The sequence below is a fragment of the Anoplopoma fimbria genome, chromosome 18, assembly GCF_027596085.1.
Source record: "Anoplopoma fimbria isolate UVic2021 breed Golden Eagle Sablefish chromosome 18, Afim_UVic_2022, whole genome shotgun sequence".
NCBI classification, from domain to species: domain Eukaryota; kingdom Metazoa; phylum Chordata; class Actinopteri; order Perciformes; family Anoplopomatidae; genus Anoplopoma; species Anoplopoma fimbria.
In genome coordinates this window covers 20,974,778-20,999,185 of record NC_072466.1, presented here as the reverse complement: position 1 = coordinate 20,999,185, position 24,408 = coordinate 20,974,778, and the positions used below count along the sequence as shown (strand labels likewise).

Genomic DNA, 24,408 nt, shown 5'->3' with positions numbered 1-24,408 from the left:
TGACATTGAACACTAACCAGAATGTGGTTCTAATGTGGTTTTGTCTGAGAGAAGAACACACATGCTGTCCTCTAACACTGGCCTGTTGTCGGTGACGGTGCAGACACCACCTCCTCTTGAGGAACAGGCTGAAAGCTGAATGTGAGCACAGAGTCCTGGGTCAGAATCCTCCACTCTATTCCGCTTTTCCTGTTTGTTAAAAAGGGAAACAAGTACTTCGGTGGTCATTCCTGCCGATTCCCCTGTTTTAAACAAAATAGCTCTAAAAAACCCATTCCAAGTTTTGTTTTTTTTAAGTATTCCATTTTTTATGCAAAGAGACGGGGAGGTGACACAGCTGGTTTTATTCCAAACAAACATCCACCTCCTTTAAAGCTAGTGAGTCTCCATAGTTTTCTGCTGGAGTTCCTGTAGAATGTATTAGAAGGGTGGGAGAGGAGACCGTTTTAGCCAGGTGTTTTATTATTGGCCGTTATTGTACAGAAAAACTGACCCTAGACATGCCAGTTTAAGGAGAGGGGAGGAGAAACTCAGGAAAAGTCAGAACCAATGAATTCTTTTCACTTTGATGAAAATGAGTGTGTTTGATGGATGGAGTGAGTGAGTGAGGGAGAGATGAATCTGGCTGTAGTTCGCAGTAGATGTGACCCGGGTGGAGAAAGCAGGGAGAGAAGGTGGAGAGGACTGGAAGATAGAAGACTAAATGTTTTTCAGAGGTGAAGGGAGACCGCTGGTTTGATGGCTGAGGGCCACAGTGGTAACATTTAAGAGGAAGAAAATAATACAAAAGAATAATTCAAACGCCTTTGCATTTCAGTGAGGTCTTATCTACAGTACCTTCTATATTATTTTGCTTTTCATATCATATTACACTTGTTTTATTTTCTAGGATTGCTTTGTAATAATTTGTACAGTTTTGCATGTTATAGATGTAATCATTTTTGTTTTTCGGTTTGTTGTTTTACTTGGACTTGCTCCTTTTTTGAACGGTTTGGGCGTTTTACTGAGGATAACCCACTACAGGTGATGTAGATTCTTTTTTGCACAAAAAAAAAATATTTAAGGTGTAAGGTCAAAACAAAAATAATGTATGGAACTGGCTGCCACACTTATGTGGAGAACTCATTATATTAACCTGACTCCGATGTATTTCAATAAAGCGGAGGGCTGTTACAAATACAAACCAGTGTGTCGCTGTGTGGTCATTACTTCTGATAAATGTCTCTCTGTCCATTCTTTAAAAAAAACAACTTTATTACAAAAGTTCAATTTTTTTTTACATGTATACAAGTTTGAGGAAATGTTGGTCTAACATTTTACAGTAGCTATACAAGTAAGGACACATTTTGAAACAGGACAAACTACTCTGAATGTGATTCTAATTTAAGGGCGAACTATCTATTCAAACTGTAAAGGTGTGTTCACACAGAAAGCAGAGCGAATCAAACCGCTGTGACAACTGTGTGCTAGCTGCTAGCTAGCTAACAGAAACACCAGCTGTTAAACTCCAAACAGGCAGATTTCCCAAGTTGAAACCTTTCACTTGTGTCTTTCCATTGACTCGATACGTAATCATGCCGTCAGTGGAATTAGCTCAGCGTTCTGTCTCACGCAGTCATAAGGCAGGAGTTTGGATTCAGCTTGGTTCCTGTATTTCAGCCCTTGCATTCTGGCAAACATACATTTTTCATTTCATCATTACAAACATCACAGCAAAGCAATGAAGTACCTCAATATAAAAACCTAAACAGTTTTTTTTAAATGGGACAAGGCTTTTGTAGAGTTCACGAGTCGTATACAGCATCTGTTGGGAGTGTTTGTTCACTAAACTTTTTTTTACCCTTCATGTAGAGTTTCAAATAAGGTGTGAATAAATTGCCTTTATAAATACGTTTTTAGCAGGTTTAATTACCAGAATGGAGACGTCAGCGGCTGGAGAGGTGCAAAATATTTCAAATGTAGCCAGTAAATCTTTTTTACTGGCTACCCAGTCCTTTATACAAACAATACAGTAAGAGTCAAAAACCATCTAGTGCAGTCACTCAGTGTCGGTCACGCTTTGTTCTCGACGGGCTCAATGACGTCGGTCCAGCAGTCGAGCCTCGTCCACAGTTTCCAGTGTTGGTTGTCTACAGGTCACCATCCGGACCTTAAGATCCATCGCAGGTTTTTGCAAACAAGACAAAGATTGTTTTGAACTTCAGTTTTGGGATCAGCAGTAGGTTGAGTCAAGCTGAGAGGACATTTTAAGGCATCGATCCACACTCGGTCCTCTCCGTTGGGCTGGATGTAGCCCGATTCTAGCTAACGTCATCAGTAAACTGTGCTTCAGGACACCACAGTGGTTTCTCCTCTGCATTCAGTGCAGCTTACTGTGGATCCTCACACATTCTTTATCCTTTTAGAAAAAGAAAGAAGTCATCATTCCCACTCTCCTTCCAGTCACATCTTCCATCTCCAGAAGTATCCCAGGTCCTCTTCAGGCTGTAGCTCCGTCCTCCTCCAGGACTCTGTGAATCCCGTTTCCAGGGACACCGAGAACAGCTTGGGTGGTTCCGGTGAGGTCCCTGACGCTGCTTTGCCGTGATTGGCTCTCCAGTCGTTGCGTGGAGCCGTGCCGTGATAGGCTGTCCAGGCGATTGGTGCTGCAGTGTCTGGACTGCGGTTGGTCGTTGAGGCGAGGCAAGCTTCCGTAGAGCAGCCGGTCGTCTGTGGCACGGAAACTGGAGGCCGTATATCTAGGACGGAGACAAACACCAGCGTCAGGCTTCTGTGTGGACGGATGCAGGATAGAACCGAGACAAAAAAACCAATCTGACAGATGTGAGACCCACCTGTCGTCCCGGGAGCGGTGCAGGCTGCCGTGGTAGCTGCTCATCTTGGAGCGTGCGCTGCGGACGGAGCCGGCCCGGCTGGTGCTGGCGCTGGGCGGTTCATCCAACATGGCCAGGTGGGTGGACGAGGCGTGGGTGGAGGTCCCCTGGGTGGACGTGCCCCGTGACTTCCTCACGATGGGCGTGTTGGGGTCCCTGAGCAGCAGCTGGGCGAAGTCGGGCTCCTGGAGCACCTGTCTGCTCTCGTTCACCATCCCGCTGCAGCAGGTGAAGGAGGAGGGCAGGGAGGGAGTGGAGCAAGAGGAGGAGGAGGAGGAGGGGAGTGGAGGGAGGGAGGGCAGGGAGAGCCGCAATAGGGAGGGGAGGGACAGGGGGAAGGTAGCGGGGTGGTGGGGGTGGTAGAATAGAATGGAAGAGTGTGTGGAGCAGGCGGTGGGAGAGGGGGTTAATGCTCTGAGTTTGGAGGGGGGAGTGAGCGCAGAGAAGGGCCAGTGTTCACCACCAAGCCTCACACATCTACACACATCTACACACATGAACACACACACTGGGTGAATAACTGTCCCTGACAAACAGCTTAAAGGACAGGACAGAGTTTGTCCTCAAAGGGGTAGCTGGGATGTTTGGTGCTAGACGGTGTCCTACCTCCAGCAGGTGACAGTGGGCGAGGCCACGAGCAAAAGTAATGTGCTGCTGTTGAACATTGTATAGTAAATAATATGTCTAAAAAGTCATTAAAAAAAGAATTCTTAAGAGTGGTAAGTCAAAAAGTAAAACAAAGCTAGCATGTGGAATAAAATCATAAAAATGTCATAGTATAGTATGTCTAAAAAAGTTTTGTTTTGTTATTTTTTTTGCTGTTAAATAGTTTGTCATTCCCACATTATCCTAGCTCCATCTGTTTAGAGGTATTATGCTAGAAGAAATTACAAGATTAAAACTGATCTTTTTGAGTTAGAAACACTGGGACAAAACTTATGTATGAAACCTTTTAAAGATAGTTCGCCACTTAAATATTTATCATGATATATTTAAAACCATCTGTAGATGCCAGTAGAGTGAACCGCTTAATAAACAGTATGTTAGCAGTCAGTGTGTATTAAGTACGTACTCTTTGCGTCTCTTGCCGTGGAAGAAGCCGGCCCACTCGAAGCAGGTCTTCTTACTGCCCACCCAGAACACCGAGGGGATTCCCACGATCAGCATCATCACGTACTTGATCAGGAACAGGGCCAGGTCAGGACGACTGGTACGCTCCACCTAAAGGACACGGGCACACAGAAGGTTGGGGTTATTGTCTGGGATGTGTAAACGTGTGTGTGTGTAGATCAACCGCTGTGAGTGAGTGTGTTAGGTAGACTGGAGAGGAGGTAGAGCGACAGAACAAGAGGGAGATGTGCATGTGAGTGAGAGTGGAGAATGTTTAGGGCAGGACTGACAGACAGTGGGTTGCATGGATACAACATCCTATTTCCACCTACAGATTTGCTATTGTCAAAATTAGAATTTATAATCCAGAAATACATACATATATGCTTTACTGTTTTTCTCTGGCTCATCTGCAATAAGCTGAAAACACCAGACACTGTAGAAGCTGCACAGTCAGGGTATCAGACAGTGTGTGTGTGTGTTGTGTGTGTGTGTGTGTGTGTGTGTGTGTGTGTGTGTGTGTGTGTGTGTGTGTGTGTGTGTGTGTGTGTGTGTGTGTGTGTGTGTGTGTGTGTGTGTGTGTGTGTGTGTGTGTGTGTGTGTGTGTGTGTGTGTGTGTGTGTGTGTGTGTGTGTGTCTGATAACTAAAAGTCCTTGTTATACAGAAAGCGTATGTTCTGTTGTTGCTGCTGCTCTGTAGTTCTATTTATTGTCTTTTCATTCCACGGTATTAAAAGCATTTAAGGTAGAATTCAGATTTTTAGGTTTCTGACAATGTTCACTTCATTAATAGTAAAGATTTCTGTTTAGTGGTTGATCATATTTGTGGTAATTTAAGATTAAAGTCATTGTAGGTCATTGTTGATGAAACTACCATGTTAAGGTATTGAAAGTAAATACTGTACCACACCGATGTTAAGGTCTTCTATCTGGAAGTACAGAAGACAAAACCACTCTGTGCCGAGTCAGCACTCTGCTGCTTTCTGCTGTCGCTACCAAGCTGCAGCTGACATGCAGTGAAGCACAGAAATACCATCTCCTCCTCTCCTCCTCTCTCTCTCTCTGTCTCATTATGTGCACACTATCACACACAGACGTAGTCATAGTGCTCTCATTATGAGTGGGCCAGGCGGAGGGAGCCTGGAGGCCCTGCGATCCACAGATACTCTCATTACAGCAGAGAGATAAGAGGCGGACAACAACCAACGTCCTCATTACAGACTGTGTGGAGTTCTGCTGCAGCTACAGGACGCCCATGTCAAACTCATGTAGTTATTAAACCCCAGCCTAAAAACACAGCCTTCGTCTAGTGTTCCTTTGACTCAGTCTCATGTGGCTCGAGTCGATCACCAATGTGAGTGTGAGCGTGTGCGTGTGCGTGTGTGTGTGTGTGTGTGTGTGTGTGTGTGTGTGTGTGTGTGTGTGTGTGTGTGTGTGTGTGTGTGTGTGTGTGTGTGTGTGTGTGTGTGTGTGTGTGTGTGTGTGTGTGTGTGTGTGTGTGTGTGTGTGTTGTGTGTGTGTGTGTGTGTGTGTGTGTGTGTGTTTTGGAGAGGATGGGTCGAGCATCATGCAGGAGCTGTTGAGCAGAGTGGAGGTCTGAGCCTCGGGGAAGGCTTTTAAGATAAATATAGTGATGCACTCTGAGTCGAAGCTATCTACTGATGCACGGTGCTGACATTGTGTGTGCTTAAAAGAACATAGCAGGGTTTGGGGGAGGGGTGGAAACTACATGAAACTTTGTGTGATCTTACAGCTAGAGGCATCTCTACAGTACACTGTTGTATGGTGGGCGGTTATAACGGCACAGCATTCAGATCTGCTGTAACTACAGTGTGTATGTGGTGCAGTTTGACCTCGCTGACCCCGTCCACACACACACACACACACACACAGGATTACTGCACTGCACACACCCAATGCAGTGTTTACGTGACAGATTAAGAGCACCACTCTGATCTTACACAATGCTCTTGCATCTCATGCAGCTGGAGCTCTATAACGTCCAAATACTGAGACTTTCAGGCTGCCACTCAGGTCCTTTCTACAGGTAAAATGAGTTGGTGCCTATTTTACAATAAATAAACAGGAGAGTAAAATTCTCTGACTGAGATTTCTGCAACAGAATACTGAATCCCTGATAAGTTATGACTTAGACTTAACAAAACTACACACTTCCTGCTCTAACACAATCAAAATCCACTTTGAACATGCAGTGGTGAAAGCGGATGTGCTAAGGCACGCTCACATGGGAGGTGATACCTGGCTGAGAGGAACAGAGCACAACAGAGAGAGAGAGAGAGAGAGCACGTTTGAATTATTAACAGCTCTATCAGATGAGATGCTGTGTGTGTGTGTGTGTGTGTGTGTGTGTGTGTGTGTGTGTGTGTGTGTGTGTGTGTGTGTGTGTGTGTGTGTGTGTGTGTGTGTGTGTGTGTGTGTGTGTGTGTGTGTGTGTGTGTGTGTGTGTGTGTGTGTGTGTGTGTGTGTGTGCGTACGGATGCTGCAGGCTAATGCAGCCCTGTGAAGCGAGCTACTGAGGAGAAGCAGTGGTTATCACTAGATTGTCTCATGTATGACGGTGAGAGTGTGTGTGTGTGTGTGTGTGTGTGTGTGTGTGTGTGTGTGTGTGTGTGTGTGTGTGTGTGTGTGTGTGTGTGTGTGTGTGTGTGTGTGTGTGTGTGTGTGTGTGTACATCCTGTGTTGGACGTTGTGTTTAAGTGTACACAGTGTTTGATCTTACTGACAGGTCACACTATCTCACTGAGCATCCTGCTCTCTAATGTCTCTGTGTGCAGACACATCTGGCTCCTCTCAGCCTCCTCCCAGCTGTTACCTCCTGCTCGGTCTTCTAGCTTCCTTGCATGAGTCCCAGTTGTACGTTTAACGTGTACAAACATCTGTGCAAACTGTGATAGACGTCTATGAATAAATGCATCAGTACCTCAGCACCTCCACGTGACTACACATAGGTTTCTCAAACTGAAGTGAGCGTGATTATGGGATATTTCAGCAACAGCACAATGTTACATTGCAATAATAACACACACACACACACACACACACATCAATATACTGTTTTCATGTGTAATAAGTGATAAGTGTAATGACCATATCGTGTCAGACTTTCTAAATGCATTTACAGGCGCTTCATGTATATGTTACAATTGAATACCACCATGTCCACCACTATCTGTACATTTGTTTAACAGAAGAGGATATTTGGTGACAGCACTACCTGACAGCAAATATGCATGCAGACAGGCTCAGCTAATAATAGCCTAGAACAAAGAAACTTAAAATACATATTTTCAACTTGCAGGTTAAAACATTCTTTGTTTAGTGCCCTCCTCAACCTGGAGATACGCAATTATTTGGGGAATTATGAGTCATAACTAGTACAGCTTGCAATTTTTTTATGATTTCTGGTAAAATGCAATGCACATCTTCTTCAGCCGCCTATTGAATATACTCTGGATTATAAACGTATTATTATAAACCATTTGAACGTTAACGTGATCCTAACATGAAGGTAATGTCATCTGTTTTGGGAGCTCTGATAGATAGACTAGTAGTTCATTGGAAAATGACAAATGATGGAATCATTTTATATGATAACAGAAGATTTTGACTTTTTCTCTCAGTGTTTTCCGTGACTACAAAATGTGTCCACCAGGTGTTTTTCTCTGGTTTCCCAGGACTTGTGTGAACCCTGACAGAGTCGTGTGTATTACCTGGTAAGGACAGGGGATGTGGTACTCTCTACACTTCTCCTGGACCCAGGTGGTCTCCCAGATGGCTCGGTGGCTGTTCTCGTACAGGTAGCAGGCCAGGACGGCCAGCAGGGGGACCAGGTAGAGCACGGAGAACACGCCGATGCGGATCATGAACTTCACCAGTTTCTCCTGGTTCTCCTTCTCCAGGGGAATCTCCATGCGGACTCGGTTCAGAGCCGCTATGCCTGCCAGCAGCAGTGCCACACCGACCTGGGACGACGTGACAGAGGGATGGGTTTAGAGCTTTCAGTTATCTTATGAGCAGATCTTTGAGTGAACAAGGCTTGTTAGAGTTGACAGCCTGTATCTGTTAGCGTTCAATGCTATGCTTTCATTTCTCAGCAATACTTTTCATACAGAACTGCTCCGATCAAGATGAAGTTGTGAGGCATCAGTTTGAAAATAGAATAGACAATATCTATTGTCATGTAACTTGTTCCTCACCACAACATCCAATCCAAGTGGGACCAGCAGGAACCAACGCAGGGCCGTCAGGTTGTACAGCCCCACAAAGCAGACCCCGCTGACGCTGTCTCCCTCGATCTTGTTCATGGCGAGCAGGGAGACGGTGAGGACACCGGGGATGCCCCAGGCGCAGGCGTGGAACAGGAGGGCCTTCTTCTCTATCGCCTCACTGCCCCACTTGGGAACAGCAGCCAGGAACCAGGTGATGGTCAGAATGACCCACCAGACGCTGCCGGCCATAGTGAAGAAGTACAGCACCATGAAGAGAAGGGTGCAGGCCTGGGACAGAGAGAGAATGTACAGGTGGAGGGTCAATACCAGCATCTAGGCAGTAGATAAAGTTAATCAAATACAGTCAAGGAAAGATGGTTTCTTTTACTTTATTATGGGAGCCTTGGGTCACGGTTGAAGCCCTAAACCTCCCGGGACTCGCTGCGTTACAGGAAACTTTGTCCTCCAACAGAAAGCCCAGGAAGAACACCAGGGACACCATCATGTAGCACACGGCGTAGAATATGATCGGACGCTCCGGGTAGCGGAAGCGCGACACGTCGATGAGGAAGGTCAGGAAGGTGAAGAGGGTGGCGGACAGACAGACGATGGACACCACGCCGATGAAGTAGCGGGCGAACGTGAGCTCCTCACGTGTGAAGTACATGTTGGAGCAGGGGGGGGAGCAGTCACGGACCCCCATGAAGGAGTAACCCAGCTCAGGGTCGATTTTGAGTTCTCTTGGACACCAGAAGCCGTAGTCCCGCTGGACGGAGATGGGGGACTCCGTTGTGTCCGAGCCAGACAGGAGGTCTACAGGACGGGGGTAAGGCTCGTCACAGTCTGGGAACCTGAGAGGAGAGATGAGGACCTCTGGGTTATTTTACCTGTTTAGGTTACTGCAGACATTACATTACTGCCAACCAGATGCAAAAGCATCTCATAGCTTTTTAAGATTGATGAAAACATTTTCTAGCGCTCACATAAGAGCAGGAAAAAGGAGGAGAAATTTAACTTGCACAGACTTGAAACCTTTCTGAGCCAGATACTGGCATTTACTTTTTTTAATTTTCTAAATTTCATTATCACTGCGTTGTCAAGCCGCTGAATATGTCTCTTTCTCAGGTATTCTTTGGGTATTCTTTATCCTTATTTAACAGGCAAATAGTAGAAAGCTGACAGGAATTGAGGTTAGAGAGATGGGGGATGTCTGCAGCCGGCCAGAACCAGAAACCCTGCTCTCCTGATCAGCATCCTGGACCTCTGAGGTTCTAGACGCTAAGAATACATCTTATCTAATGCACGGCTCTGTCAAAGTGAAATAACCTTTTTCAACCTCCCTCCTCCTGCTTTTGTTCTGGTCATATCCTCCTCAGCAGATATTTTTAAAATTATTAACTCAATCATTGTCTGAATTCTTAAAATGACCCACTGAGCCTAATGCTCTCATCCCTTTGGTTATTCACACTTGCAACATTCTTGGTTGGTCATTTATGGGTTAGCGGGTGTTTGTGTGTGTATATCAGCCAGGTGCCTAAGGGTTAACAGGAAAGACAGAACTTTTGTAAAAAGCTTACTTGCTCAATTCCTTCAACATATTCATTTTTGTGAACATCCACATTCATGGTCTCATTTGTGACCATGTGTGAATGCAATGTGGTTTTCTGTCATTACTATACTGTGCTGGACCAGTCTGTGCACTGTGTTGCTACTGGTGAGTCTGATTTGATGTGTGGTTGACTGAATTAATTATCTGGCTGCCAAACTAATTGACCCTCTGGGGAAATAAGAGTAATTGTTTAGTAGCCATTTTCTTAAAATCAGACATCAGAGTTTCTCAAAAACATGGTATCCCTCTAAGACTCCTTCCTGTGGTTCACATATGTTACTTTTTACATACTAGCTGGTCTGCTGCTGCATTACTCATCTCACCAAAGGGAAATCTGCTTAAATCACTGATGCAGCCGGCCTGTTACTGCTGAGATTAACCCAGAATTATTGCTGCTGTACCAACCTGTTGCAGTCCATTTCCTGCGGCCAGCTGACACCAAACATGTCCATGAGTTTGTAGCAGTCGCTCTTGGCCTGCAGGCAGAGGCGGCGACAGGGCAGAGTCATGCGGCCGTACTCGGTGCACACCGGGCGTAGAGCGCGCACAGGAACACCCGGAGCTCCGGAGAGCACTGCAGGTTCACCATGGGATGGAACGGCTGCAGACGGAGACAGAGGGGAAAGAAATGTAAGTGTAAATAAAAACAACAGCACTAAATAATAAAAATCTATTTTATTTGGAACAGTTTACAAAAGATAACATCGCAGCCAGAGTGTCACCCCAACTTCACAATGAGGGCCAAAGTGAGGCACAAAGAGATCAGTGGAGCATGTCTCTGACCCTCTCTGGAGATGAGCCCATAAAAACAACTCTGGCCTCTTTCCTAATAATCCCCTACACCCCCATGATATCAGGCTCCCCCTTCCTCCATCGCCTCTCTCCTCCTTCCCTCCAACCTTCAGAGAGGAGGAGCACAACAAGCTGGGCCACCCCCACCACTCAGTCGGATCACGCACACGCACACGCACACACACACACACACACACACACACACACACACGCACACAGGGCCAGCGCTGACAGGACCTTTGTGTTACAGAGAGGACCACGCTGTGGCTGACTGACACACTAAAGCAAGGCCAGTATACTCTCTCACACACACACACACACACACACACACACACACACACACACACACACACACACACACACACACACACACACACACACACACACACACACACACACACACACACACATATAAGCCGAAGTACTGATGGAAGTATATTATTTACATGCTAACACACCCACGTACTGGCAACATAATGGCCTCACACATTTAATGGAGCCAAGAGGCGTGAGTGCAGGAAGCATCTGTGGGACATGTTGTTTATATGCAAATGCACAGGAGTAAGTGTGTGTGAGTGGGAAAGCATATACAAATCCTCATATCCAAGAGCGCATGGTTACATGTGTCTGTATGCATGAATTTGCATACACCTCTGTGTTGGTGTGTGATACAGAGAGGCCTCCAGCCACACCCAAGTATGCCAGACTCCTGCTACCCGCCATCCCCCAACATTTAAAGACAGAGGGACAAGGAGGGGGAAGGGAGGGGTGAGGAGTGGAGGGGACAGGCAGGGGGCAATTTGTCTCTGTGTTTGATAGAGGGGTGGATATTAACGAGGACGTGTCACTGTGGTACAAACAAGTTAAACATTTAGTTCTGCCCTAAATTGTCAACCGATGCCTGTTGAAGACAGTATGTAGGGAATATGTAAAGTCCCAAGTGACCCTTTTAGAGTGCTTTCACACCTAACCGCTTTGGTTTGGCTAAAACAAACTCAGGGTCCGTTTGCACGGTTGGTCCAGTTCGTTTGGCTGCTGTGAAAGCTGTCAGTAGAACCCTAGTGCAGACCAAACAACCAAGAACCGAAACCGCCTGAAAAGGGGGTCGGTCCGGTTCCAACCGGACTCTGATGCAGTTCGTTTCGTGGTGTTAAGCAAATTATGTGATTTTAGCATAATTTCAAAAGCTGAACTACTCCTAAATCTATCTTCTGATCGTGAAATCTGCTCACTGTTAGTTCATTAAGTCTATTAACAAGTGTGTGGCAGTGAACCCACAGTAGAAAAGCCCAGAATCATTACTGCACAGATGCAGAGTGTGCAAAGGGTCCTTTGTATAGTCCAGTCTCTACCGGGTTACATTACATTACATTACATTACAGTCATTTAGCAGACGCTTTTATCCAAAGCGACTTACAGGAAGTGGTTCATTCTTCATAACATGGGGTTGACCTGCCGTCCAATAATACTCAAGATGCAGCAAAGTATTATTTTATCCTCTCTGGTCCGGAATAAATGAACCCAGCTACGGCTGTGAAAGCCCCTAAGAGATATGCTATTGCATTTCTGCCACATTTAATAGCTGCTACACTGACAAAGGAGGAGCAGCTGGGGTTGAAGATTACACTGAGTAGTTTATCCAAAAACATATAAGGCTCAGATTTTTTTTCTTTTCTGACCCAGATGTAAGCATAAAAAAAACACAACACATCTCAGGCACATAACAATTAATCTCAAAACGGGATTTTTGAACAATGTAAACATGAAATGAGAATTGGAGGCTGCTGTTCTACAGCTGGTCATTTAGACTGAACATGGATATTTGGATAAAAACAGATGAAACACAGTTCATTCCCTTTAATCCATAGTACACAGGACTTGAATTGTCCGGAACATGTTTTTAGCAGAATGCGGCTGGTGCAGGACTTTTGCCCTCATCTTCTCGATTGTCTGCCACCTTAACTCCAGTCAGATTTGAACAGGCTGTTGTAATGCGTTACCCACCATATGTCTACCACTTCAGCTCACATCCTGCCACCCACATGGGATGTCTTTATGTAAAAAGGATTATAATGGGTGTTAGGCTTGGCCCTTAAAGCACAAAGCAGCCACATCCACGCAGCCTTTGTTCATATCACTTTTTGAGCGAGACGACAATGAGCTGTTGTGGAGGGGATGGAAAGCAATCATGGGACAGACATATGTTCATGAAGGTAACCAGACTGGTGGTCACCTCCACTGTGAGGGATCAGAGATGGATGGGTGATATTCACATAAAGTGAGTCTTAACCCAGCAGATCATTCCTCAGACACAGTTTAGGTGAGTTACACGCCTGTCAGAACTGAGATCAATCAACCAGTGGATCGTGTAATTTCTGTACAAATGGAGTCATCACGTTTCAGTGAGCACCGCTGTACGAGGACACAAGTATTCGTTGCATGCTGGGCGTTATTTATAAAGCATTAAAACATCCGCTGTGAGTGATCCACCTTCAGATGGGTCTATTAGTGCAGATGTACTTCATCAATCACAATGGACTATTTAAAGCCAGTGGAGGCAGCCTACAGACAGAATCTAACCTCCTTACATTACAGTGAAGTTTTGTCACCACTGGCTGTCAGGTTTTTACTTTGGCATGGCAGCCTGCTTCGTGTGATGACATCACACAAAAGTCCATCTAGCTCGGCTTTAAGTAACGCGCTCATGTCCAGACCACAGTGGCTCTAAGGCCGTGTTTTAGGTGTGTGTGTGACGAAAGCTGGTTCCACGGATGTATGAGAACTGGGTGCAGCGTTGGAGGCGTATGTTGGTCGACCGTCTCTGTAGAAACAGCACATAAAATCCTCACCCCTTTCTGTCAGTGCTGGGTGCTACTGCTCTCCCTGTGACTCCCGTTGCTTTGTGTTTCTATGACATCATCAACAGTGCCCCGTCAGCGTCAGTTAACCACTCAAACATGATCTAATGCAGCTAAAGTGAGCTTGCATCTTCACTCTTCGCCTCCGTTTTGACTCCCGCAGGCTACCGACGTGCTCCATAGAACACAATGTACTGTACTGTAGTGCAAACAGAGATGCCATGGGGAACGGTTGAATAAATATATAGGCTACAGGGAGTGATGATCTAGGGGAAGGGGGAAAAAATCAGCCTCTCTTCATATTCATCCCTCTTCCTTTACATCATGCCTGTCTTTTTTTCTATTTGTATACTCCTCCATCATCCTTCCACTCCTCCATCGCTTCAGTATCTCCATTCGGCCATTTTATCAGAGCCAACCCGTGATGCGAGGAAGTGTGGGCAGGTCTCAAAGTCGGTGGATGGGACATATGGCTCGTGGCAGCTTTACCCAAACAGCTCCAACCACCAAGATCCTGAAGCCCTGCGGACCCTCCACACTCTCCACGGGGATTTGACGTTAATGGGCACACTGGGAACAGCTGGTGAACCACCCGTCCGATGAATGGCCAGGGGTCTGTCATTGGGCTTTCCACCCCAGAGTCGGCCGTGTAAGGAGGATCGAGTGTGTAATACACAGCTCTGGTGCAGGCCTTGGGGTGGGGGGGTATGCTAATGTAATTTCAGCTTCAATCCCACCGCTACAGTCATTACGTATTCATGAGAGTTTGTTAGGGGATTTTTGATCTGCGAAAATGTGGAATAACATGCCACTCTGGAAATAGCTAGCTCACACACAGTCAGATGTGTCAGTTGGAGAAGCAGTGGATTTCTGGACCGCTTCTTTGTTCTGACATACATAAAACTTTGTTCTTCTTCAAAACATAAAGGGCATATATTTCTATTCTAAAACTAAATGTCTTAAATTAACTAGTGCAATACTATTTAAAAATGTATATGCCAATAAATTGTGCCAACAAGCCAAGAGGGAAGGTGCGCGCGGCGTTGAAGGAGTGTTTTCCCGAAAGATCTGACAAGCTAAATCGAAATGTTTGAAATACTCAAACTTCAAAAAATGCTATAAGAGACAAAACATATACAAGTAAACAAAACACAAAAGTCAAGAGTCGAGGAAGACTAAACCGAAGAAGAAGCAACAAAATCAAAGTCAGACCCCAGACCGGCCTGAACAGGATATAAAATGTAATTTATGACTATAAATGTTACTAAAACTACCTCTCATCCATCAATAAATACCATTTCCTTTCTTGTCTTATCTGACTTTTTACGTGTTTAATTGGATTACAAACGGTATCATCAGACTTTAGAGTTGTTTACTGAAATGTCACAGTCAGCCATGCCAGCCTGAATAATCCCAGGACCATGAAACAGATGCAGATTTGATGGAATTCAGCCATCATTCATTATATTAAACAGTGTGTTTACTACTGTGACATTTCAAAATGTCTTCTGTGAAGCTAAAGATATTTACGGCTTCTTTATTGTAAATAATTGCATCCTCCGGGTTGAATTCCAGGGCATGTGAATCATATCTGATTAAATATCAGCGGTACATCTGAATTTAGTGTATAGAATAAATACTGAAATCTTCCACAAACAGAAAATGAGGAAAATACTAGGGAATATAATTTTTTTAATTACATTTATATCACCATGCAGTTGGTTTTGCATATTTCTACATCGTTATGCGAAAACCTCTAATCTCCAAACTGTGTGCCTTTGAAGAACTGAGAAAAACAGCCTTGACCTCAGTTTCACCTCCACGAATATCTGAGCTTATCCAGCAGGTTTTGAATCAGATCAAGACTGCTGTGACATTAAATATTAATATGGCCTAGTCCAATGAAGTCGTCAGAGGGTGGCTGTGTGTAGCTTCCTGATGCTAAAGTAATTAGCTTTTAATGAAGGCTCAGAGTCTGCTGCTAAAATGCGGTGACTGATGAACTGCTTACAAAGAAGCCCACCGTGGCCAACTGGTCTGTGTAGATTTGCTCTTTTATAAATACCTCCCAGTCACCTCTCTTCCCATCACCCCCCCCCCCCCCCGTCATCCTCCTTTCTCCTCTGCTGCCATTCCAATTCTCCAAATTTCCAAGCTCAGCGCCATGACGACGAGTGATGCATCACCAGGGAGGAGGAGCAGGAGGAGGAGGAAGAGGGTGGAGAGCAGGGTTCGAGGAGGTCAGGGTGCGGGGCGGAGGGGACCACCTCCCGGGAGGCAAGAAAGCCTCTGCTCCCTTTGTTAACAGCACAATTGGGACTGTTTCCTGGGCAACGGGAGAGCCCCTGCGCAGGGGGAGGGGAGGACAAAAGAGATGGGAGAAGAGGTGGGGGGGTGAGAGAGTGGGGAAGAGAGAGAGAGAGAGAGAGAGAGAGAGAGAGAGAAGGGATGGGTCGACTGACAGTCAACCGTGTCATTCACCACTAAGAAATGTTTGAAAACCTTGCATTCTGACAGTGTGCAATGTCCATTCAGACACACACACACTTTCAGAAAGGTTGTTGTGGACCAGCGACTCGCTCTCTGGATGTGCCTCTCTTTCAGTCCACTGCCAATAAACACGGTGTTGGACATTAAATAAAACAAGAGGCTCCTTTATAGCCTGGGTCACGCTGGGTAGGATTTATCAGACCATGTTGTGTCTCTCTGTGTGTGTGTGTGTGTGTGTGTGTGTGTGTGTGTGTGTGTGTGTGTGTGTGTGTGTGTGTGTGTGTGTGTGTGTGTGTGTGTGTGTGTGTGTGTGTGTGTGTGTGTGTGTGTGTGTGTGTGTGTGCTGGGAAACATCTTTACTACTTTACACAGTGAGCATGTTACATGGTGTACTTTTTAGTTCACCGCAGCACATTTAACTGACTTGCAGCCATCAGAGAGCGTTATCAGCATTTTACTGAAAGACTCTCACTCACTCACTCACACACACACACACACACACACACACACACACACACACACACACACACACACACACACACACACACACACACACACACACACACACACACACACACACACACACACACACACACACACACACACCTCCTTTACAAATCTATTCACACAGCATGGGTGGAGTATCTGGGTTATTCTACGCAGCAGCTGTAACATGACACAGTTTCTCTGAAAGTGTTGTAAACCTGAGACAAGAGGCTGATTTAAGGATCTGAAAGGAGGAGGAAATGAGTGGAAGTGGGACAGAGCCGATTCAAAACAGACCATTGATTAGTCTTTGTGTCACAGATCACCCTTCACACAAAACAAAACGAAATCAAGATGATCCAGAAAGGACTTTGATCATATTACTACCTATGGTGGTTCATATGCCTCTACAGGCAGAATAACCTGGTCATAAGGACAGAATAGGACATTTTAGGGATTCTTTATCGTCACTGAATTTCCAACATTCATCTTTTTTATCTCGCATCCATTAAACATGATTTGCAGCTCGTCTTAGGCTTCGTGTAAACAAACCCCTCTTATCAATCTAATTTAATTAACATCTCGGTTGGCCGACCTTCGCTTGTCCCATCTGGCCTTGAAGAAACGTTCAAACAATCCAAACCAATACTTTAACCATGGCAGTCACGTCTCCAGCCTTCCTGAATATACCCTTCATATCCCCTTTTTTCTCCTCCTGATAGCATCATGTCTTTGTCTTGATAAATATCCAAGAAGCCATTTTTACTTTGACAAATTGTTGCCTATTGTGAAATATTTGTAAGGCTCAGGACACATTTACATCAACTAGCTGTAGAATAAAGCACTAGGTTGCAAAGCAAAATTTCCAACTATACAAATAAATAGAACATTTGATTTAGTATTTCATTTAATTCTTTGTGTTAATCCAGTAAATCTTTTTGTGGTTTACACCGCATTTCACAGAAACACCAAGGGCCAACCTTAAATGAACAGGAATTTGAACGTAACCACACAGTAGTTCTTAGAAATATTATTTCTCAAAAGACAAAGGAACGTTTAGAAAAATATCACGAAACGTTCTGCCCAAAAAACCCATAAAGGAAATGCATATGTAACTGCTTACCTATCATCTAACCTTATTAAAGAAAGCAGTCCCGATATCATACTGAACCAAATGCTGTCTGCTTGAATGCCAACGACAGTTCATACCATTCCAACTGTATTAGTGTGATGAGCCCACAATGCTATACATTAAACTGTGCATCTATCTCTAAAGAAAGGGATTTTTTTTGTAATGCCAGTCAAATCCGCCACGCTCCCACTTATCTCATGTGAGCGTGGCACAGTAGCATTGTGCCACAGAAATAGGTGATATTTCCCAGCCCCGAGGCCGCTGTCCCACTTCAGCTGTGAGGTCATTCAGCGGTCAGCAATGACTGAGGATCAACACTGACACAGAAAGACCTGTTTTTACAAATCACCTGCGTCTTAGAATATGTATTTGTGGTATAAAGTGAAATAATCCTAAATCTAAATCTGGTCTGTTATTTTGGTTTGATGCTTATTTCTCAAACACCAAATCACCACAGTAAACACCAGACTTAGATGAAATACGCTTCAGTGAACATCTCTAGATGGTAGTTTTAAAAAGATTTCCGCTAAACTTCACAAAATAAAACAACAAGAAGGTTTATAACGATATCGTGACAAATTGCGCTCACTTTCCTGAAAAACAAAAAAACCTTGAAAAGGACCTTGAGAAGCGAGACCGGAGAAAAGAAATTGAGAAAGACACCACTTCAGGGGGTTTGGACAAAAACTGCAAGAACGGCAGGCGTTGGTTCTCGTCCAACTCCCAGTTTCTCCACGGTGCAGGGCATTCATCATCATTATCATGGCCATTCAGAGGCCCTAATTCCCTTTAAAATCAACTGTCAATTCTCATTTGGCTGCCCTCAACATCTTATAGGCTTTGAATTCTCCCATGAACTGGATCTGGGGCGAGTTATCTAGAAAACAAGAGCCAAACAGAGGCCAGCCTCTCGTTATTTGGAACCTAATGGGGTTTGCATGTGTTTCCCCTAAACCCAACTTCCATTTCTGAGCTCTAAAAGAGACTTAATTGTGAATCCATGACCAATCAAAGTGAACACCGTCTAAACCAGAAGTGCCTCTCTCTGTTCGCTGCGACCCACACACTGAGATGAGGCGCAGAAAAAGCCAACGCAGCAGTGTGTTAGTAACATCTCTGCGAATGACAAAACCATTCTACCCAAACCACGTACATCTATCTGATATACATGCGAACAATTCTAAATGCATTTTCTATAAAGAATCCATCAAAAATCTAAACTAAATCCAGAAGATGAGACAATAAAGAGGGCACAGCGAGTATGAGCGGGGCGGGAGAGGTGGGAGCATTTGTATCGTTTCCAAACGCTAGTGCAGCTGTGATGTGATGCGATGCTGTGTGCTCCCGTGGTCGGCCAGGCCGTGTTCGGACTAGGTTACATAACCCAGGATTTTCCCTGCATCCCTCCCTCACTCACTCACTGCAAGTACAGTGAAGTGCAGCAGGCACAGATGGTCGCCAGGGCTCGAGCACACATCATCGGCGTGCCGGGCGGGGCGGGTGTCAAAGGGTAAAAGTGATGGAGGGAGTGGGAGCCAATGGGAACACGATACTGAGAAATGAATCAAGAGGGATAAAAAAAGATGGATGGACTGATACACACACACAGATGTTTCAGCCAGTCTAATGTTTTGGTGCAGTTTGACCAGTAATTGCTAGATAGATTGAGCTTCCAGAGGGATCAGCCTAAGCAAAAGGATGGGATTAAGCTAACGAGGTGATGCATCTGCTCCATGATTGTGTGTAAATGCCTAACTCGTCATTTCAGAGAGGATAAAGCAGCCACAACAGTCAGATGCTGTGGCTAGTGAATCTATAGATAATCTGAGGGGTAGAAACAATAAAACATGGACTAAACACGGAGACTGAGCTTTAATCCATCATCTGAACCAATGTTTGGTATAAAATGACTAACTGTAGAAAGCCTTTTATGTCAAATGTCTTTGATGTGAAGAGTCCCTACATGTTGTGGTAAATCGCTCTGTCTGTCAACATGCCAGTCGGTGGCCACAAACCATTTTAAGGACAATTTCATAATGCACTGTGCTCATAGCCTCCGGGGCAAGTATTAAAACTTAATTTACTGCTTAATGTTTTGGTAATACATTCCCAGTCCCTGGAGCGAGAGTAGCCAGATTAAAGTAGGCTAGCACTTTGATATTACAAACTCTCAGCACAAACCCAGTGAGCCTTGGTGATAGCTATCTGGGCTACTGGTGTCCACTGGGCAAGGCAGTGCTGAGACACACAACCATTTATCAGCATGAGATGAAGACTGTCCTGACCTGACGACATACTTGCAGATAGAAACGCCGTCTGTGTGTTTTGCAATGCAATTTCTCTTCTGTATAGCCACGACAATGTGAGGCACTGAAAACTGGGTAAAAAAAAAAAAAGTGAAAGGGCCGGAGGAAAATGCTCAGAAAAGGTCAGCGACGGGACCAAAGTGGGGGCTGGGCGGGGGCACTTAAAGGAAAAAACAGGAGAAAACGACGCATTCCTGAAAAAGATATTCAAAGTACCAGGTTTTCATAAGAATTTGTCTTCTCCAAAAGATACCGTTTTTTTTGGGGGGGGACGAAACATTTTCTGCATGGCTCTTTTAAACAAAATCCAACATGTTTATAACGGCTCTAAGACAATGGTGAGATGAAACAAATCTTAAAACAGAAAGGACCAAAAGAGCAGATCGAGTCATTACAAGGACTGTCCTCGACCTCGACTAGAGAAATTACAAGTCGACTAACACTAATTAACTAGTTGGTTAATCGACAGACGTGTAAAACTGAATTTCTCTACAAAGAATGAGAAAAAGCACCACATTATCTTGTGTTTACCAGAGATGTGCTCAGAAGTATCTTGAATATAAATCATTCACATGAAAAAACATAAAGAACGACTAACGGACAAAATAAATCAACCAAGACCAATGCAAAATATTAGTTGACTAATTGAGCCCTAGTTATTAGTTTGCATGCCCGAAACATTAAATGACTTCTCTGAAAAAGGGATTTGTTAATTTCTTTGTTCAAGAGTAAGCCCGTTTTATATAGGCCAGTACCTAATGGTGTTCCCAATCCATTTACTAAAAATCTATTTAAACAACAGCAATCAAAAATCAATATTATTCATTCTCTAGAAAGTGAAATCAGCAAATGTTTGTCATTTTTGCTTAAAAAAAGACTAATGACTAAAACAATTAATAAAATGATCAAAATAGTTGTCATTTAATTATTTGATTATTAACTTATCAATTGAATATCTTTAGAGTATAGAGTTTCAGCTCTAGATGGATTCAGCGGAAAAATGCTCAGAAACGGTCTGCAATAGGAAGAACGTGGGGAAAAAAGGAATAAAAAAAAACAGAAAAGGTCACAATATGCACAGGTCATAAGATGCAATATGCTATTTACACCTCTGAATAACACACAAGATGTTATGAATTAATTCCCACGTTTTACCATCTATGACTCAAATATAAAATTATGTTTATCCAAGTGTGACATACTGCAATTTTTAAATTGGCTTTGATCATGTAGATAATTACCTATTTTTGTCTTAAATTACTAAGGTTTAAACAGACAAATATGAAAAAATAAAACAGGGAGCTATTTGTCCTTTTATCAGTTTTTCCCCTCGGATAAAAGGTTTATGTATGGCCGCTAAACGTTATATATCAATTTCTTAGAATTTTGTATTATTTTTGTTTTTTAAACATTAGTACATTAAGGCCTAATGTATCCTAGATCCTAGGACTTCCACTGATTAGGTGTGGCGGACCTTAAAGCTGCTATGATTCCCCGCTATGGTCTTACTGGTCTGTTGTGGTCTAAATGTGTTTTATAGATGTACGCTGATGAATATCACAATCTCATTTTCGAGATTGTGATATTCTAAACTGGACCTTTAAAGCTCATAGATTTTTTCAACCTTTTACAAGTCAGAAGTTTACGTTACCTCCATGGCGAGGGCCGCGGTCTGCTGGTCGTAATGATTCAGTATGTTGGGCATGTAAGTGGAGTTGTAGGGCAGCCCCTGGCACATACGCAGGGTTATGGGCTCGCAAGTGAAGAGGCTGTGGCTCCCCTCCGCCGCATCCATGGGGATGGCGACGCACGCCGTCAACATGGACACCGACAGCACCCACAGGAGATCCATGACCGGCCCGTACAGCAGGAGAGAAGAGAGATGTCGCATGTGCACAGATTGTAAAGCCCTCTGAGGCAAATTTGTAATTTGTGATTCTGGGCTATACAAAATAAACTGAATTGAATTGAATAGATCGAGGGAGGGCGGCTGGTTAGGAAGAAGGGTTGAGCCCAGTAAGTATGTGTCTCATTCACCAGGATGAGGAGACCACAAGGTTTAAAGATCCGGGACTGTCTGGTAGTCTCTTCCTCTTCTTCAGCTCACAGAGAAACAGTGTGGGTGGGGTGGCGTGGTCCAACACCGCCATGACTGAAGCTGGCTGCATCCATCACCGTGGGGAATCCGGTCAGCGGCAGCAGTGTGTCACAAGACCTCCATGGCCTGGGAAGATGCTGTGGTCCTTTAAGATGCTGCGTCTGTGACCGCTCGCACTCCTCCCTCTCCTCCCTCGACGGACAGCGCTGATGCTTTGGAGAGAATACTGATGACAAGCAACAATGAAGATGATGTTCAAGCTGCGATCTGTAAAATGAAAGCAGAGCATTTTAAAATACACATGTGACATCAGGTCACCAGCAGCAGATTATTTCAGTACCTCTAGTATATTTTGTGGTCAAAAAAAAAAAAAGAATTATTTTGGAAGGAAAATATTTGAGAAATAATGGGATGCAACTGGAAAACACACAAAAGGCTGATTCAAGAGGGCTGGTTATTGCATTTCACCGTGGGTGGTGGTTGTGAAGATGATAAATGATATTAACAGAATTAATTAACAGCAATATATCATGCTAGGGACTAAGGATTACAACAAAACCGTTACATTCAAGGCAATATATATAAATAAACATTTACGTGGGAATTTAATGCTTTTTTTTTTAGGTCGTTTATGGAGGGACATCATCATTTATGGTATGTTATTATTTCTGGTACTGGTGTATTTTAAATGGTGTAGCCTTCATTAGTAGAGAAAGTAAATATTTGAGCCTTTTCTTTTCTTTTTTTAATTTAATTTGAACCATTTTATTTATTTATTCGGATACAGTACACACCCAGAACAACACAATATATTTAAACGCATAATAATAATAATAAGAATAATAAGAATAAATAACAGTTTCCGGTACACCTGTGATTACTTATCACGAGCCCAGCTGCCTTTTAAGATAAGATAAGATAAGATAAGATAAGATAAGATAAGATAAGATAAGATAATCCTTTATTAGTCCCGCAGTGGGGAAATTTGCAGACTTACAACAGCGTAGAGTAAAGTGCACACAAGAGACATAGTAAAGAAAGACAAGCTAAAAAATAAAAATAAAAATAAAATAAAACAAGTATTATAAATAAGCAATAAAAAAAAACAGTAGAAAAACAACAATAACTGAAATATTATATTTACAGACAGAGAAAAAAAAACAACTATAATATATATATATAATACAACTAATATTAACATATTAAAATATTTTAATATGTTAATATATTTAACCTTAAAAGGTTAAATATATATAAAATATTTTAATATGTTAATATATTCAACCTTAAAAGGTTAAATATATATAAAATATTTTAATATGTTAATATATTTAACCTTAAAAGGTTAAATATATTAACATATTAAAATATTTTACACAGATTCTTCTAGCTCGTCGGATCAATACATTGTTTTTTGTGTGTTTTAACAGGCTTTATTGATAGTAAAAAACACTTCTGACATAAGTTGAATTATGAACATATTAGCATGATATGTATTTAAAGGTTGAATCCTCTGGATGCGGTGTGAGGTCGTCCGTTAGCCCACCTGAGCGTCATCATTAACGGGCTCCTCCTCACAGATGAACCGCTCCTCTAGCTAGAACTAACGTAACTAAACGTTTGTTTGTTCATCTCTAACCACAACAACAACAACAACAAGGTAGAAAACAACGCGATGGCAAGACAAAAGATGACGGTTAGTTCATCCTAAGTGATAGTAACCGGAGGAGGAGGAGGAGGAGGAGGAGGAGGAACAGTCCGGTAGGAAATGTAAGCTAACTGCTAAACCGGTTCAATTAAAGGCAACTTTACCTGAATGTTGTGCCGACAATTCACGTGTAGCAACGGGGTCTCCGCCGCTCCTCGAGTTGGTAACAATGAGTGGACGTCCCCTCCTTCCAGCACCCTCTTCTGTCTCCTCCGTCCTCCTCCTCCGTCCTCCTCCGTCCTCCTCCTCCTCCTCCTCCTCCTCCCCGCTTCTGTCCCTCCTGCTCCGCCTCACGTTAAGCCCGCTACATTTTTACAAATGGCTTCCGGACAAGACTCTACAAAATAAAAGCCTCATCAGATCACATTATGGTCGGTGATTCAAACATAGCAGTTTATTACATTGTTTTCTTCACTGCCACCATAACGTTAACAGTAACAATTGAGGTGTTGGAGCAAATTAAAGGGTTTATTCAAAACGCTATACAGTCAATTATTATAATCACTTCATCTTGCTTATTTATAATACTTGTTTTATTTTATTTTTATTTTTTATTTTTAGCTTGTCTTCTTCTACTATGTCTCTTGTGTGCACTTTAACTCTCTGCTGTTGTAAGTCTGCAAATTTCCCCGCTGCAGGACTAATAAAGGATTATCTTATCTTATCTTATCTTATCTTATCTTGTTTTTCATAAATATTTAATGGTAAGCAGTAGTG

General features: G+C 43.5%; 1 protein-coding gene across 1 annotated transcript; it reads right to left on the bottom strand.

Moving 5' to 3' along the window:
- Positions 1-1,992: 1,992 nt before the first annotated feature.
- Positions 1,993-23,882, bottom strand: fzd3a (frizzled class receptor 3a). Its single transcript, XM_054618291.1, is given in 10 exon segments — positions 1,993-2,738; positions 2,835-3,092; positions 3,946-4,094; positions 7,715-7,966; positions 8,201-8,500; positions 8,601-9,063; positions 10,227-10,356; positions 10,359-10,422; positions 21,537-22,250; positions 23,796-23,882. Coding segments are annotated over 9 exon segments (2,115 nt in total). The 5' UTR covers positions 21,777-22,250; positions 23,796-23,882; the 3' UTR covers positions 1,993-2,479.
- Positions 23,883-24,408: the final 526 nt, after the last annotated feature.